Below are 16,420 nucleotides of genomic sequence, written 5' to 3'. Positions count from 1 at the left end.
TAGATCAAGGCATTAACCTGACTCAATGACTGGTTAACAGTTAAACTGACTCTAGGCAACTTCATCTAGATCAAGGTATAAATGGATTAGATTAGATCCATTTCAGTTCTAAAAGTAAGTGATATTCATTCATTAAAAGGAAATAGCCTGAATACTCAAATCATTTTACCAATAAAAGTAAATGTTCTATATTATATAATAAATCAAAAGGAACTGTCATGTTAAGTAAGCTCTATTTTTCTCTATTTTTAATTACCAAAAGCAGAACTTGAAAAATGTATACTTTGCATTATGTAATGATAAAAAGAACTAGTTAATAGACTGTCAAAAATTATTGGATAGGAAATCTACAAATAGAAACTCTACTGGAATCAGAAGATACTTAAATTTGAATTACTTGGGTAACAAAAACTAACAGATACAACCTTTCATGCAAGGCTTTCATGACTTCAGTGACATAATTTTAGTATAGATTTGTTGCATATTTCTTACCTCTCTTTAAAGAAAAAACTTATTTTTTGACCAAAATATACCCACTTACTGATGTTTTTTCAAGTGATGTTTAGAACACTTACCATGATATCTGACATGAAATTATGAGGTTATATTCCATGAATACTTATTTAATCTGTACTCAATTTGTTTGCCTCTTTTTTCTCATCAGGTGACCTCTATAAGCATCTAATACCAGCACTATCTGAGATCATTTCAGGCTCATATGTCCTCCCTAAACTGAACTGTGCTGTTGAGAAACCACCCCATAATAGGGGAGACTTTGTAAAAGCCTTTAATATAAGATGAATCCCTTTTTCTTTTTTGTCAAACTTATTTTTACTTACAGTTGACATGCAATATTATATTAGTTTCAGCTGTACAACATAGTGATTCAACACATATATCTTACAAAGTGATTACTCCAATAAGTCTAGTAATCATCTTGAATCTATTTTTCTAGGAGATAAGTTTTGGAAAATATCTTGCCTTATATTTGGGAATATGCAGGCTCCACCCTATTTGTTTCTTTTTTTTAACTGAATATTTTCCCATGTCATTAAAATATAAATACGACGTTGTGCACATTGGACAGTTACATCAGGCCTCATATCTGGCATGACCTACAATGACTGAGATACACATTTTTGTGTATATCTCTCTTTCCTTGTGACAGGTTCTTACAAGTGAAATTACTTAATCAAAAGTAATTACTTTTGTTAAAAAATTATGCTTATTCAAAACAGTACTTAATGTTCTTGATATATATTATTAAATAACTTTCTAGGTTATTATGAACTTAGACTCCCACTGCTGGAACACGGGAGTGCCTGTATCTCACTTATCAGCATGACCGCATCTTTGCTAATTTGAACAGGTCAAAAAAGAATCTCACTGTCATTTTATTTCGCATTTGGTTTAGTTGGAAAGGATGGACCTTTTTCTTCATACTTTTTTGGAATATTCACTTCTATGAACTGTCAATTCATGTTCTTTGCCATTTTTCTATTAAGGTCTTAATATTTTTCTTATTGATCTTTAAGAGTTCTTTACATATTTATGGTATTAGTCATTTGCCATATTTATGACAAAGATCTCTATCCTGTGTGAGATTTGCCTTTCAGTGTCGTGGATGTTTCTGATATACATACCTCTAAAGTTACTATAGAGAAACAGGCTTTCAGGGACACACTAAAGTACTAAAAGTAGAAACATTGCTCAGAGTCTGCTCCCTATAATTCCCAGTACCTAGGAATAAGAATGTGACTCTGCTGACATTACATGTAGCTTAAGAGCAAGAAGGGACAGAATTGTCCATAAATATTTCTATTTAAAGACATGAATTCTTTAAGTTGTTCCTAAATAGGGATGCAAGTACCAAATATAAAATAGCTGTGGCACATCATGCAATTAGCTTCTCAGATCTGGCATAACCTTATATTACTCAGAGTCACTACAGATCTATACCTTTCATTAGGCATTCTGATGCTATCAGACAAAATACATCTGCTTCTGCTCTCCACAGTCATTTCATTTCTGCTGCATTTCTATAACCCTGGCTATAGAAAATCAAGAACTTATAATCTTTCTGTGGATAAGCATGGGGGGTATTTAGAGAAAAATTTCTTCCTGCCCATCTGTGGCCCCCCTGAAATGTTGCAGATATATAATTAAAGCGCTCGATCTTTTCCCTTGAGATTTCTTTTATGGCTTTTATACTTAGAAAATCTTCCATGCAGAGGTCAGCTTAATATTCATTTAAGTTTTCTTCTAGTCTTTTGATAATTTGTTTCATACAATTAAAAAAAATTATCTAAAAATAGTATTGATATATATGGTGGAGAGGGAAGCTTTAAATTTGTATTTCCATCAACAGCTATTTTTCCTAAGTCCTTTATTGAATAATATAGCCCCCTTCTCAACTGATTTCAGATTCTTTCATTATCATAACAAAACAGCTTTAAATTATACTCATGTCTTATTGATTAACAATTCTGACCATACTACTTTAATTATTATAGTTTTATTTTCAAACAGGTGTCAAAAAAAAAATCATCCCTTCTAACTTTTGCAAAAATGTTTTAGTATTTTCACTTATTCATTCTGCCAGAGAAATGTTAAGATCATTTTAACAAATGCAAAGAAGAAAAGTGAGAGAAGGCACTGGGTTAAAACTAAAAATGACTGGAGAGAAACCTAACACATTAAATATATTTTGCTTCCCACCCATTTAGTCTTGCAGGGGTGGAGCCTACCTTGCAGCCCTTTTTGCACTTAGTCTTAGCCAACAGTGCCCAGCCCACACATGAGATCATGGGAGTTCAGAAAGCAATGTGCATGTTGCTACTTCCCTGCTTCTAAGAGTTCTTAATAAATCTTATTTTTCCATTGATACACACAAACACACACACGTCACTTGGGTTCCTACCACCTAAATCTTCAAATATTGTGAATTAAACAATTTTAATTAGAAAAGTCTTATAAATTATTCTGGCTGAAAAAGCAGTAAATTCCTTATGACAAATTTTTAAATTCAATAAATTAAGTCTAATCCTTGACAGTATTTTATAAGTTTTAGGGCCTATAAAACATATGATGAAAATTATTATAGTGCTACTAAAGGGACTTTTACCTGATGGAATCTTTTAAGATGGAGAATTAGGATAGTTGGAACAGCAGAAATGAGCAACTGCTTCCTGGCATTAGTATAAGCCCCTTCTGTTTTCTTTTCTGCATAAAATAAATTTATTTGTAAGATTCCATTTTATACATTATCTACCACATAATGTTGTCAACATTTATACAGAAGCACCATATCACATTTTGAAAATATTAAAAAAAAAGAGAATGAACTACTGATATTTGTAAGAGTGTGGATGAATCTCAAAGCATTATGCTCAGTGGCAAAGAAGCTAGAGACAAAAGGCTATGTATTATATGATTTCATTTATATGATATCCTGGAGAAGGAAAAACTATAGGGAAATACATCAGACTGGTGAGTGCAGGGACTAAATAAACAATGAGAGAGGAGATTAACTGCAATGGGGCGATGGAAATGTTTTATGCCTTGATTGTGGGCGATGGAAATGTTTTATGTCTTGATTGTGGTTACAGGTCTATATATGTTATCAAAACTCATTAAATTGTATACTTAAAACTGATGAGTTTTATTGTATGCAAATTATATACTATATGCAAATTCTATTATATTCAAATTTAGTAAACTGATCTAAAAAAAGAAACTAGACTTCTGGTTACATGGTATCTCTACTCCTTTTCAAAATCACTAAAATCAAAGATTATTTTTTAGAAGGCACACTCTTATACAGATAAAGAATAGGAAGCTGGAAAGGAGATGGTCTAGTAGTAACTTATGACAATGCCCTTCAGCCAAAGACCACCAGAAACACACCTGTTAATTGATAAAAACAGCTCGTAATTCATTGCAGTAAAAGGAGATCATGTTTCATGGGAACTCTGGGGCATTTCAACAAGAACTTGTTAGGAAGGACTTGAATCGGATTTGAATATGGCCAATTGCATATTTAACTTGGATTAATATAATTTGATATTTCTTCCTTCTCCCATCTAGACATTTCCTTAATTACTAATGTATTAAGCATATCTTTATTGTGATGCTTTGATAATTAGGGACTTGCTGACACTGGAAAGTGGGCCTCTCCCAGAGCTAGCTAATTCCTAAAGATAGTAAAAACTTAAGTGTGTGTCTCATATGCAAAGCAACCAGTCCAAAACCCATACCCCAGCTACCTCCTTTATTGGACTTATACTCTAAGCCACTATCCACCAGCCCTAATCTCACCAGGGCCAGGTACCAGACAACTAGAGACAGCCCCTATTGCCCAGAGCCTCTTGAAATTATTCAAAGCTAGTCGGTCCTAAATCTGTTTACCCTGCCTTGCCTATGTCTTCCCTTGGAAACCATGATAAAGACAATTGCCCTAGTTTCCTCCTCAGCTCCCTCTACCTCCTGTGCCCCCTGTGCTTCCTCCCCACACTATAATTAACAAACTATCATTTCAGTGGCAACCGTCTCCTGATCTGTTGGCCTCACCATACATGAAAAATAAAACCTATATTTTGAAACAACTAGTCACTAAGAATCAGAGTATTCTCTCCACTTAGACAAGGCTAGAGATGCACTGAAAATTTCATACTTGACGAGTTACCTTTTTACCATTTTTCTGTGGTCAACTAAACACAGTTATTGTTTTTGCTAGTTTTATAATACGCAATTATTTTAAATCCTCAAATTTATATCTTATGACTTTATACTAGACTGATGGGATTTGTGAAGCATACTAATCTCATCATTAATCTCACTAGTGATACAATTTTAAGTTTTAGGGAAATTTCTTCTGCAAAGATTTCAGATAGCTAGTCCCTTGAAATAAGATTATGTGGATTTGTATTTTCAAGGTAGAGATGAATATTTCATGTTCATCAATTTATTTTTATAAAAATCTATTGACAATTTACTCTGCCCAGTGTCTTCAGTGCTGAGGTACAAATATGTAAATATGAATAAAACAATCCCTGCCTCCAAGCAGCTCAAATATGGAGACAGGTTCTTAGGTTCTTCTCTTTGGGATCTATAACCAACTAGTCACTGACTATCAGATAATCCATGAATAGCAAAAAAAAAAAAAAAAAAGCTAAATATTTACCTGTAGAACTGGTTTCTCTTTGGTACTTATGTTTCTTTTCAGTACAATTCTCACATAGAAGCTTGTTATTCCCCATTAGCAATTCCATAGATGTAAACTGGTAGAGACAGGACTGAACTGAACATTCTTTAGAAGTAGTTATATAGCTCTGAGAAAGGGTCTGAAAAGCATTTTGAGGACTGTGAGACATATGCTTATCCTCTGAAAAACATAAATTTGGAAGATTTAGTGGCTCATTTTCTTGGTCAAAATCTCTATCTCCAGTTACAGTGCTGTTTAAATGAAGTTCGGAAATAGCTTCAGACACTCCCTCATCACCACTGTCAATCTCCTTGGTGGGTGGTTCACTTGCTGATGGATGATGAAAGTATCCATTTGTGTGCATACAGCATACACTACTGGATCTCAACAACACAGTCTGCTCTGAAGCACTTTCAGATTCTGAATCCTCACTGTCAGCATCAACACTACTTTCAGAATGGCCAGCTTCTTTTTCACTGCCATCCGTAGGGCTTTCAGTCAGAGTTGATTCTGTATTCGTGACACTTGCAAACACTGAAGAATCCCCTTTCATCTTGAGGTTTCCATTTTCCTGGTATATGACAAGAGCTTTATCTTCTCCAGATGATACTTTTCTTATACGTTTTCTGCCATGAATTAGTTGATTCTGTAAGGTGACAGTGTTTTCAGAGAAAAGAATCTTGTGACTTTACTGAAAATAAATGCCAATACATCTTACTTAAACGTTCCACTATTATTAGATATATATTTTTTCTAGTATCTCTGAAATCCATTTCCTAAATCTACATAAATTACAATCAGTAGAAGATATACTAATAAGTAGTTTTAATTTAAAAATAAACCTTTACACAAGACACCAACAATAGTTGTTCCCTATTTGCAGAAGAATTGTGCTGTGTGGAAGGATTTTCAAGTGTAAACTTCTGCATAACATCTGTAGTCTTTCCACTTCGAAAGCTTTCTATAGAGTAAGTTAAATCTGATAGTATATCAATTTGCTAAGTATAAACCACATCTTGTAAAAAAATTGTTTTAATGAAATAAAAATTTTGATTTTTAAAAATTTATGTGGGATAACAACAGCCAGGTGTGTCCCTAGTGAAATAACATGTCTAGACAATGGTCATCGATGACTGGTAACATGACGGAAAGAGACATCAAACTTGATGGGCACCTCCTGGAAGTCTGCACTGCCATCTATAAGTTTTCTTGCCCAAAATTAAATAATCAAACCTAAAGCTAATTAGGCCTCTATATCTAATTGCCTTAGAGAGAAAATAAAGGAACACAATAGCAAAATGAATTACTATCAATATGGGAATGTACAAAACTGCTTTAAAAAATGACCTGATTTCTTCAAAAAATAAATTGCAAAGGAAAAATTGGAGGGTGGGGAAAATCTGTAGATTAAAAGAGATTTAATGAATGGATATTGGTGCTATTAAGAAGTTATTAATATTTTAGGTATGATAATGGTACTATGGTTATGTAGTTAAAAAGAGTATCTTTTAGAGACACACACTGAACTATATGATATATTTGGGATTTTTTTTCCAAAATAATCTGGGGTGAGGAAGGGGAGAATGTGAAGCAGATATAGATAAAACATTAGCCATTAGCTGATAATTATGAAGCTGAGAACTGAGTACACAGGAGTTTATTATACAATTTTTCTACTTTTGTATAATTTTGAAACTTCTCTTAATAAAAGATTGTTTTAAAAAAAACAATTGTCTCACAAATGCACATAATCTTACCTTATCTTTAGATGACGAAAGCGTCTTTGTTGCTCCGGGTTGATGAGTATTTTCTATAGTAACAGTGCCACTGTACTGATCATTATCTGTCTCCTGTAAACTTCTATATTTACTCATTCTTCCCAAAAATAATGGTTTTGAAACCTATATAGATGCCATGTACATAACACAAAATCTCTTTAAAAAATAAATTCTGGATATCATCTACTTTTTAAAATTCTAACTCATTTGAAGTATATTTTCTTTAACATTCACTCTCAAAACAAAATATAAACCATAAGGGTTTAAATTCCTTGAGAATAAGAACTATATCAAACTTTATGCATACATATACAAACCCCAATGTTATGTTGTATAAGCTTGATTACTGTATATAAAAAATGACTCATATATTTGATAATATACTCAACAAATGTCTGCATATATGAATAAATAAATGCCCTTCACAAAAGACTAGTATTATTAAGTTTTCTCCTTACCCTCTCTTCTATTATAGGAAGTGAAATATCAATAAAAGGATCTTTCACCATGGAGATCTTTAAGAAAAAATATATTGAGAACTTCAGTTAGAATTCTAACATGGACAATGCACTTTTGTAAAAGCTTAAAGAAATCAGACTTCTCAGGCAACTTAAAATTTTAAGTTAAAAAACATTCTTGGAACAATAGCAATTTAATTAGGTATAGCAGCACATATCATTAATCAAAATAAGATATCCCAAAATGTTAATAAATACAACTCAGTTTAATTTTATAATGTTGTAAATATAACTAACCTGTAATATTTAAAGCAACTTCAAAATAAACTGTGTAGAATAACAATGTTAACTAAAGATAAACATATTTTTAGTGAAATCAGTGCCATAACATATAGAATATGAACGTTAAGAAAAGGTCATGTAAAAATGGCCTTTGACTGTGTTTGTAGATTCTTTAGGATAATTGTTTTAAAAGATAGTCTAGCTTGTCAGAGAGAAATCAACTTCTATGTTGAATATATTAGAAATTTTTAAGTAATATCATGTTGACACAGTCTGTGCTTCAATATAACAAGCTAGAAGGACATATATAATTCTAAATGTGTAAAACTAAAGAAGATAGACAGGTACTCCATAATCTCCATAAGGAGAATGTACATAAACTCTCTCTTTTACAATAAAATCTGACTGAAGTTTAAGCTGATCACACTCTAAGCCATATGCTTTCAGAAATATTCTTTATCAAGCCATTGAAAATCTATAAAAATTTATACATCTTTAAACTGTTGTTAAAGTACAGATGGCATTTCAAATAAAAATTATCAATAAATTCAAAGATGTTAATTTAAATCTACTTAAAAAACCAACTTAAACAAGTCCTATAAAAGTAAACTTAAATTCAAATGTGGTAGATCACCCTAGGTTATGTTACATCAAATTATTTCTTTTGGAACTATATTTTAGGGCAAAGAGAAAATTCACAGAACTTTTTCATTTTAATACAAAGAAGTAGTTAGTACATCCAAGACTTTTAAAACAGGCTAAGAGAATTCCACAGGTTTCTCGAGAGGAAAAATAACACATCTACTCTTAAAAATTATAAATTATGTTTATTTTCTAGGAGTGAAGAATACTATTATGTAGTCATCTGTCACAAAAATAAGTGACTGCTGATATTATATATGTGAAAGAAAATGTACAACGTGACTGTAATCTATTCCATGTTGAAGGGAATTTTAAAGTACCTACATTTGCACATTCTTCACACATGACTGTGCTAGTTAATTCACCAATAAAGATCCGATCTATGAAGTTCATTTTCACACCTTCTTTTCCATATGCTGTAAAAATAATGCTTTTTAATGCAAAAAACATGTCAATCATCAACCTAACAATGTAACATGCTTTTTTCCCCCTGTTGATTCAAAAGAAATCTAAGGCAGATGTCTAGTACCACATTTAATAGTGTATTTTACTTTAAGATGTTATAATGTCTTTCTCCTATGCAATTCTGTAGAGAAAGTATGACTATCAACTACAGTAGTCTTCAAGAAATAACAAACTGCTCTTAAAAGTTAAATTAAGTAGGGCAATTACCACTATTTATACTACACTGCAAGTACTTGCTTTAAGCCCTTTAAAGCTTCTGCGCCTAACCTAGGGGTAGGGGGATGGAAAAAGAGATAACGCTTTTCGTGCTACAGATGCCAGGACCATAACTATGGAAATGACAGAGTAGTCAGAGACAAGTAAACACAGCACAGTGTAAAGAATTAAGATGGCAATTAATAACTGTTATGTGTGTGTGTGTGTACTGCTATATAAAAAATGTTAAAATTATTGTTTGAAAAATATTTATAAATCAAAGAAATTATGCCTATAATTTCCTTCAAAATAGTCTTGGGTTGAGAGAAAATAGAAAAACATAATACCCCATGAACTGAATGTAGTTTAAGTGGGATGATGGGTATATGGGGCTTCGTTATACTGTTCTAATAGAAATTTGAAATCCTCCAAAGTAAATACTAGGGGAAAAATATATTAACAAACCTATTCACTTCTCTTTCAAACTTTTTTTCTATCCTTTTTGGGTCTTTACCTTCAAATTACAAACAGCATTTAACATAATTTTAAAATATTATTTGAAGCACCGAATGACAGAACAGACATATCCAGATGTATCAATAAACATTTATTAATTATGATGATAATTAATTAGAAATGATGGTAAACTAAGTTGTTTCATTAAGAAAAACTATACGAGAGATTAAAAATAGAAAAGATTACAAAACTAAAAAGAGGTGAAAGAAAAACTGGGCAGTTATTATAAACATGCACTAGATGGCACTATCTCAAAACAAAAGAACAAAGTATGCTTGAGAATCTATATTTTTTAAAATCTTGAACCCTTAACTGCAATATAAAGTTTTGGCATGTATATCACAATGTATATTTGTTTAGAAATTATAGACATGTAGTGTGTACATATAATGCTACAAAAATATAGAAGTTAGAAAAGAGAATAAGTAAAATACAAATAATAATTTTAAATGTCTTCTAAAAATGATGACTTCATACTACTATTAGTTAATATCTCAAGGCAGAATATACATTTAGGACAAAGTAAATCACTAATAACATGGAATATAAACCCACATGTAAATGTTGATAATTATAAGTGATCTGTTTAGGTTAGATAATCATTGTTTGTGCCTCATAATTTGGCTGATGAAGAGTCAACACTGGGTGTAAAGCAGGCATGTACGCTTGACCTATTAGCACTCTCTTCAATAAATGGTTTCCCTGAAGGAATTTTTGGAGGACTTAAGCATTTTGTCTAGTTAAAACTAGATAATATCCATAAATCCAGTCATCCAAGCAGACCTCATCGGCAAAATGACACAGTATGATGAAAGTGAACTTCCAAGTGAGGATGCGATTTTCAGCAACTTACATACTTCACATAAAGGCATCAACATCAATCTGCATGTTTCATATTAATTTTATTTTTACAAATTCACATGGATACATTCTAACATTTTGTTTCTATGATCTACTAGAATATCTTGCAGCCACTGGAATAAGTACATCTTCATTTCAAGACCACTGCTTTAGAGAATTAGTTCACATAATGCTCAGTTTTTCCTCTGAAAAGAAACTTTTAATATTTTCTTCTAGAAGAAATTTTTTACAGTGAAAGAGTCAACATACCTTTGACTTTTTTTCTAGTTTCATCATCAGCAGTTTTAGTAGTTGGGTTGTTAAATGCTTTTAGAATGCTCGCTTGTATTCTCTATAAAACAAAGTTAATAAGAATTTAATAAGAATCTGTTCTTTCACAGCAATATTTTTTGTGTCATTGAATAGAATTTGGTTTAGTAACAGTTAACTCCAGTCTCATCCTCTTAATAACAGAAGGACTTTCAAACAGCAAGGTACACTGGATCTCAGTTCCCTAGTCTGTAAAATAAAATGAATTTTTAAAAAATTAAACAAGAACACTGAACAATTCTCTTATTTGGGGGAGAATTGTTTAAGAAGCTCTTAAATTGGTCACTCTGACTTCCATGTAGATTATTTTATTAATATACATATGTGACTAATGTCCAAATATCAATTAATGTACAAAGCAAGAATACCCTAAATCTTGCTTGTTTTGTTTGAATTTAGTTGTAAATAATGTCATGTCTTAATTAAAGTCTTAAGCAGCTCTTAGTAAATGACAAGATTTGTTTCCACATCTCTTGCATGTGGATTAGGAAAGATCCAATCTCACAGAAAACTTTTAGAATTAAATAAAACTATATATTCCAATAAAAACTTATCTAAGCTAACAAATCATCACCTTTACACTAATTATGCCCTTAATTAGTGGATGAATTTAATCTTCTCTGATTCGTATTTTACAGTGCAGTGAAAGCTTGTTAATTATCCTTCAAAATATTTTTTAAAGTCTTAATCATAGGTTTTCATATGTGAAACCACTGTTTGACCTGAACTTCCTGGTGTAAAAATAATAATTTTGGTGTTAAAAATTTATTATGTCATAGGGAACCTAACCGAAACTGCAGACTTCCCAGAGAATCCAAGGTACTGTCCACTGCTTAGAAGAAAATTCGCAGCCTTATATATTTAAATCAATTGAAAAGAACAAAAACAAATTAAGCAGCCAACTTATATATTTAGAAAAAGAATATCAAAACTGACCAAAAGTAGAAGAGTTAGTGAAGATAAAAGTAGAAATTAAAGAGAATAAATGAATCAAAAGACAATTCTGTGGTTGGGAGATAAACCCACTAGCTAATCTTAATCAAGACAAGGATGAAAAGCATAACATTGCACCCAAGAAAAAAAGGAAACCACTAACAAAATTAAAGACACTTTCAGTAATCATAAGAGGCCACTTTACTTGACTCTCACATAATTACATTGGAAAATTCAGGAAAAAAAAAAACCAGATAATTTTCCAGGAAATTAATGCCACAAGAGACAGAAAATCTTCCAGTTTTCATGGAGGAGGAGAGGGGAAGAGAACATTGTTAATTAGTACTCTTTACAAAAATCTCTATACCCTAACAGTTCACAGAGGAATGCCACGAATCCTATGTTCCAGGGCATAGAAAAAAGGAAATTTCCAAATTATTTTCCTGAAGCATAATATTGGTACCAAAAGCTGACAGAGAGTACACACAATACCTACCAATACCAATTATGAAAAAATTCTGAAAAAAAAGCAACTGAATACAATAGCACATTAAAAATACAGTATGACCCAGAGGCTTTTATTCTAGCAATGCATACCATTATAGTAATATAAGCCATTATATTAGTAGGTGTAGGAAGAAAAAATTATAAGATCAAATCCCTTGACATCCCCTATTCACTATTAGTTACCATTGTCTTAAAGTTCTATTCATTGCATTTGATAGTAAAATAAATCTCAAAGGTATAAAAATTATAAAGAAGATAAAACGTAATAAAGTTAATAGCCTTCACACACAAAAACCAGTTAGAAGATATGGAATACCTCATTTATAATAGCAACTAAGACGATAAAATAACTAGGAATAAACTTAAGGTAAGAAATGTGTAAAATCTAAATGAAGAAAACTTTAAAACACTACTAAAAGACACGAAAGAAAACCTGATCGCATACAAAGACACACGATGTTCCTGGATAGGTCCTAAGAGTATAAACATATCAATTCCCCTAATTTGTGCATTTACCATAATGTCAGTAAAAATGGCAAAAGCTGGGGTTTGGGTTTTTTTTTGTTTGTTTTTGTTTTAATGTGAGAAGTTGAAGGAGAGATATGGAAAAATAAACAATAACAATGAAAACTGGGGAGGGGGCAAGTGTAGTGAGAGATGACTAGTCCCACTAGATTTCCTGAAATGCATTAAAACTGTCATAATTTAAAGTATGATCCTAGTATTCAAACAGATAGGCAAATATAATGGGAAGTTAAGAAACAGACCCAAATATATATGAAAAATTAGTATAATTAGGCTGTTATTAATTGACTGGGAAAAGCATACTACACAGTTCAGATTACTGTAGGATAGTCAAATGGGAAAAAAGGAAATAGGATATACTTTAATGGATAAAGAGTTAAATTTAAAAATGAATCATAAAAGTACTAGAAGAAAACACGGGAAATTCTTTTATAACCTTGGAGTGGGAATGCTTTTTTAAGTACGACTCAATATCCAGAAGCCATAAAAAAAAGTGTTAAATTAAAAAAAAATTTTAAACTTTATATATATATAAAAAAATGCTTCTACATTATAAGCAAAATCAAAACATAACTGACAAAGTTGGAAACACATTCTCTCCTCATATACAAAAACCTTTCAGAAATCAAAGAATCAAAACTCAGCAGAAAATTGGGCAAAAAATAAAAACAGATGAAAAGATATTGAGCCTAGTATAAAAAAGAAATGTACACTAAAAGTACCGAGATACCATTTTCTACCTAGCAGATTGGCAAAAATTAAACAGTCTGACAAAACAGTCTTCTGGTGAGGCTATGGGAAACAGACTCCCTTATATGGTACGTTGCTGAAAGAAGTGAAAATTGTATGCCTATGGAAATTATTTAGAGTATATCAAAATTACAAGCATATATATCATTTGATTCAGCAATCTCATTTCTCTATTTATACAGATGTACTTACACACATGCGAAATAATATATATACATTATTCATCACAGTATTGTTCATAAAAGCATAAAGCCAGAAACAACATGTAAGGGATATTCATTAAGGAACTGGTTAAAAATGGTGAGCTTAGAAAAAAAAGTAAGGAAGCTTCCATTCTTCTTACATGAAAGACTGCTACAGTATCTTAAGTGAAAAAAGACAAACTGCAGAAAGGTGTATATATAGCATATGCCACTTTTTGAATAAAGAAAAAGTATAAATATATACACCACCAAATGAGAGCATAAACCAAGAAAGATAATATGGTTTACAGGCAACATCGGGGCAATACTGAAAAGAGGCAAAGGGAATTCCCAGGAGCAAGTTAGTAAAAATTCCAGAATGATGTCTATGCATCAAAAGTGGGAGGCAACCAATCCAGATTGGACCAGTGAGACTTATGAGTTAGACATACTACCAACACCAAGATCCCCTCTACCACTATACCATGTTTTTAAGCCAAGGACAGAATATATGGGGAATAAGCGGCTAATGTCTGTACTTTCCCCTCCATGCCCCACTGTCTGGATTGGCAGTGGATATATATTATCCTCCAGAATCATTCTGCTATGACCTATTCCTGAGAGCCATGAACCAGAAACAGAAAACAGAGAAGCCTCTAGCTTTGCTGGACAAGAGAGCTAGTACCTGGTCTCTTCTATACCTCTGCTAATTGTCTTGACATTGACATACCTGGCTTAAAATACATTCACGACTTCCCCAGAAAGAGCTCTTGTAAACTCTGGGAAGCCAAAGCCAGACTATGTCACAGAGATTCTCTTGGCTCATCTTCTTTTGGGAGCCTTCATCCAATAATATCAATAGGTTTGTGCTTGCTACTCAGTTTTGCAAAACTAAATAATATATTGTCTAAGTATACATCGGTAGCTATCAAAATGAGTGGTTACCTCTGATGAGGAAGAAGTGTTTGGAAAAAAAAGAACAGGTAGCTTCTATGGTACTATTCTATTTTTCTTTTTTTTTTTTATAACTTCTGGGGGTGGTGGTGAGGAAGAGTGATAGTGATATTTATATTACGCTTTAAACTGTGTATATTTGTACATATTCTTCTATATACATGAAATGTTTCATAAGTTAACACCCCCCCCCAATAATTGTGGAACTGAGTTTCATTTATTAACTGTCCTAGAATCAGCACATTATATTTCCTAGAACTGCTCACTATTTTCTTCTAGTGTATTTTGAAAGTTAATGCACAATTCAAAAACTTGAATATAAACAGGGTAGGGTCTAAAAATAAACATACAGTAATCCATACCATGTCATATTGTCATGAAATATATGCAAAGGTAATCAAAATAATAAAATATACTCCAGAAACTACTAAAAATTAAAATAATCTCCAATTCAGACTCCAAAATTGAAATAATTCAGATACTGTCTAATAAGCTAAAGCTGACTTACACCTTGAAAAAATAATTTCTTTAACCAAAATAAGCAAATTAGAATGGTATGAATTTCATGCAGGAGAAATATTTAATGAATGTAAATGAAAAATTCCGATAAATACCAATGTTCACTTGTAAATATTTAATGTAACTGTAAAAAGCCTCTCTAGCTATTAAAAATAAAGACCTCTAACTCAACTTGGAAGTCTAAATTTATTCTACAATTTGAACATTTTATAAATTATATATGACTTTCAATATAATTTAATAAGCCTTTACTATATTCTAAAATGTAAGCTATCATGATATTATACTCTTAATAAAAGAGTAAAAACAAACAAAATAAAACCCCAAATAAGAGTGAAAACAATGAAGTTGATTAAATTATTAACTTTAAACTATTAGACTTTGGCTTTTTTACTGTATCCCAGCCATAAATTTATATTCTTCCCTCTATACTGTTAGAGAGATAATAGGTAACTTATCAAGTTGAATAAAATAAATGAGTTTAGGTACATCTACAAACTCTCACTGTTAAGAGTTGTGCTTTGAAACATTTAGGTTAAAAAAACAGACTTTGGTCAGAGAGCTGTTAACAACTGCAGCACATTAATCAACTAGCGCTATCAAAGTTCAACTATTTCAAATTTCATCTTAAACTTCTTTTAAAAAAAGGAATGCAGAAATTCATAGTTTTAAGTTAACGGAGATATTATGCCTTTTAAATAATCCTATCCAATAATGTATTAAAGTTATATGTCTTTGAGAAGATAATAAAAATGTAACATCATTATTTTAGTGATAGCTCAAATTAAGAAAAAAGCACAGGTTATGTTTCTAAGTTGAAAAGCCTGCCTATAAAAGAAGTTCTTATACTAAATTTGATTTTATTTTTCACATAACAATTTCCAATTTTTGCACAAATGATCCCTTTAGTGCTCTATTCAGTAAGAGCATGTTATATTCCTAAACTTTATAGTCATAAGAAAAAGACTTTAATGAAACAATATGAAAGGAGGTCAGTAGTTTTTAATCATTACTAAAAGATTCTGGTGGCAGACATAACGGTATAGCTTTTCTTCAAACAAAAAACACATGGCAGTGACAACTACAATAACAGCACGATTGACAGCTGTGGGGTTCCCAGGCCAGACAATGCAGCTCCTGCCTCAGTACTCACTGTAACTGATCAGCACAACCGTGCTTGCTTGCAAGACTGAATAGATCCACAGACTTGACATTTTAATTTTGTCACACCATCTAAAACCCTCAAAGAGAGGGAGAAAGATAAGAGCTTTCAAAAACCAGTGTTTCCTGATGTGCTGCCTGAGTTTTTAAGATACTGTGAATCCTAATGAACCATTATGA

General features: G+C 31.7%; 1 protein-coding gene across 7 annotated transcripts in view; it reads right to left on the bottom strand.

Annotated features, from left to right (window-relative positions):
* USP45 (ubiquitin specific peptidase 45) overlaps positions 1-16,420 on the bottom strand; it is a 62,861-nt gene that overhangs the window by 11,027 nt on the left and 35,414 nt on the right. For 6 of the 7 annotated variants that reach the window (XM_039853018.1, XM_039853023.1, XM_039853021.1 and 3 more), the window contains 6 exons: positions 10,650-10,731; positions 8,688-8,779; positions 7,440-7,496; positions 6,961-7,104; positions 5,183-5,849; positions 3,125-3,222 (listed from right to left, as the gene is read on the bottom strand). In XM_039853018.1, coding sequence (XP_039708952.1) covers positions 3,125-3,222; positions 5,183-5,849; positions 6,961-7,104; positions 7,440-7,496; positions 8,688-8,779; positions 10,650-10,731 — 1,140 coding nt within the window. The remainder of the gene's footprint in view (positions 1-3,124; positions 3,223-5,182; positions 5,850-6,960; positions 7,105-7,439; positions 7,497-8,687; positions 8,780-10,649; positions 10,732-16,420) is intronic. The other variant, XM_039853019.1, reaches the window with a different exon arrangement.

The sequence above is a fragment of the Pteropus medius genome, unplaced genomic scaffold (assembly GCF_902729225.1).
Source record: "Pteropus medius unplaced genomic scaffold, Ma_sr-lr_union100, whole genome shotgun sequence".
NCBI lineage: Eukaryota > Metazoa > Chordata > Mammalia > Chiroptera > Pteropodidae > Pteropus > Pteropus medius.
Note: the sequence above shows the minus strand (reverse complement) of the source record. Positions and strands in the feature narration are given on the sequence as shown.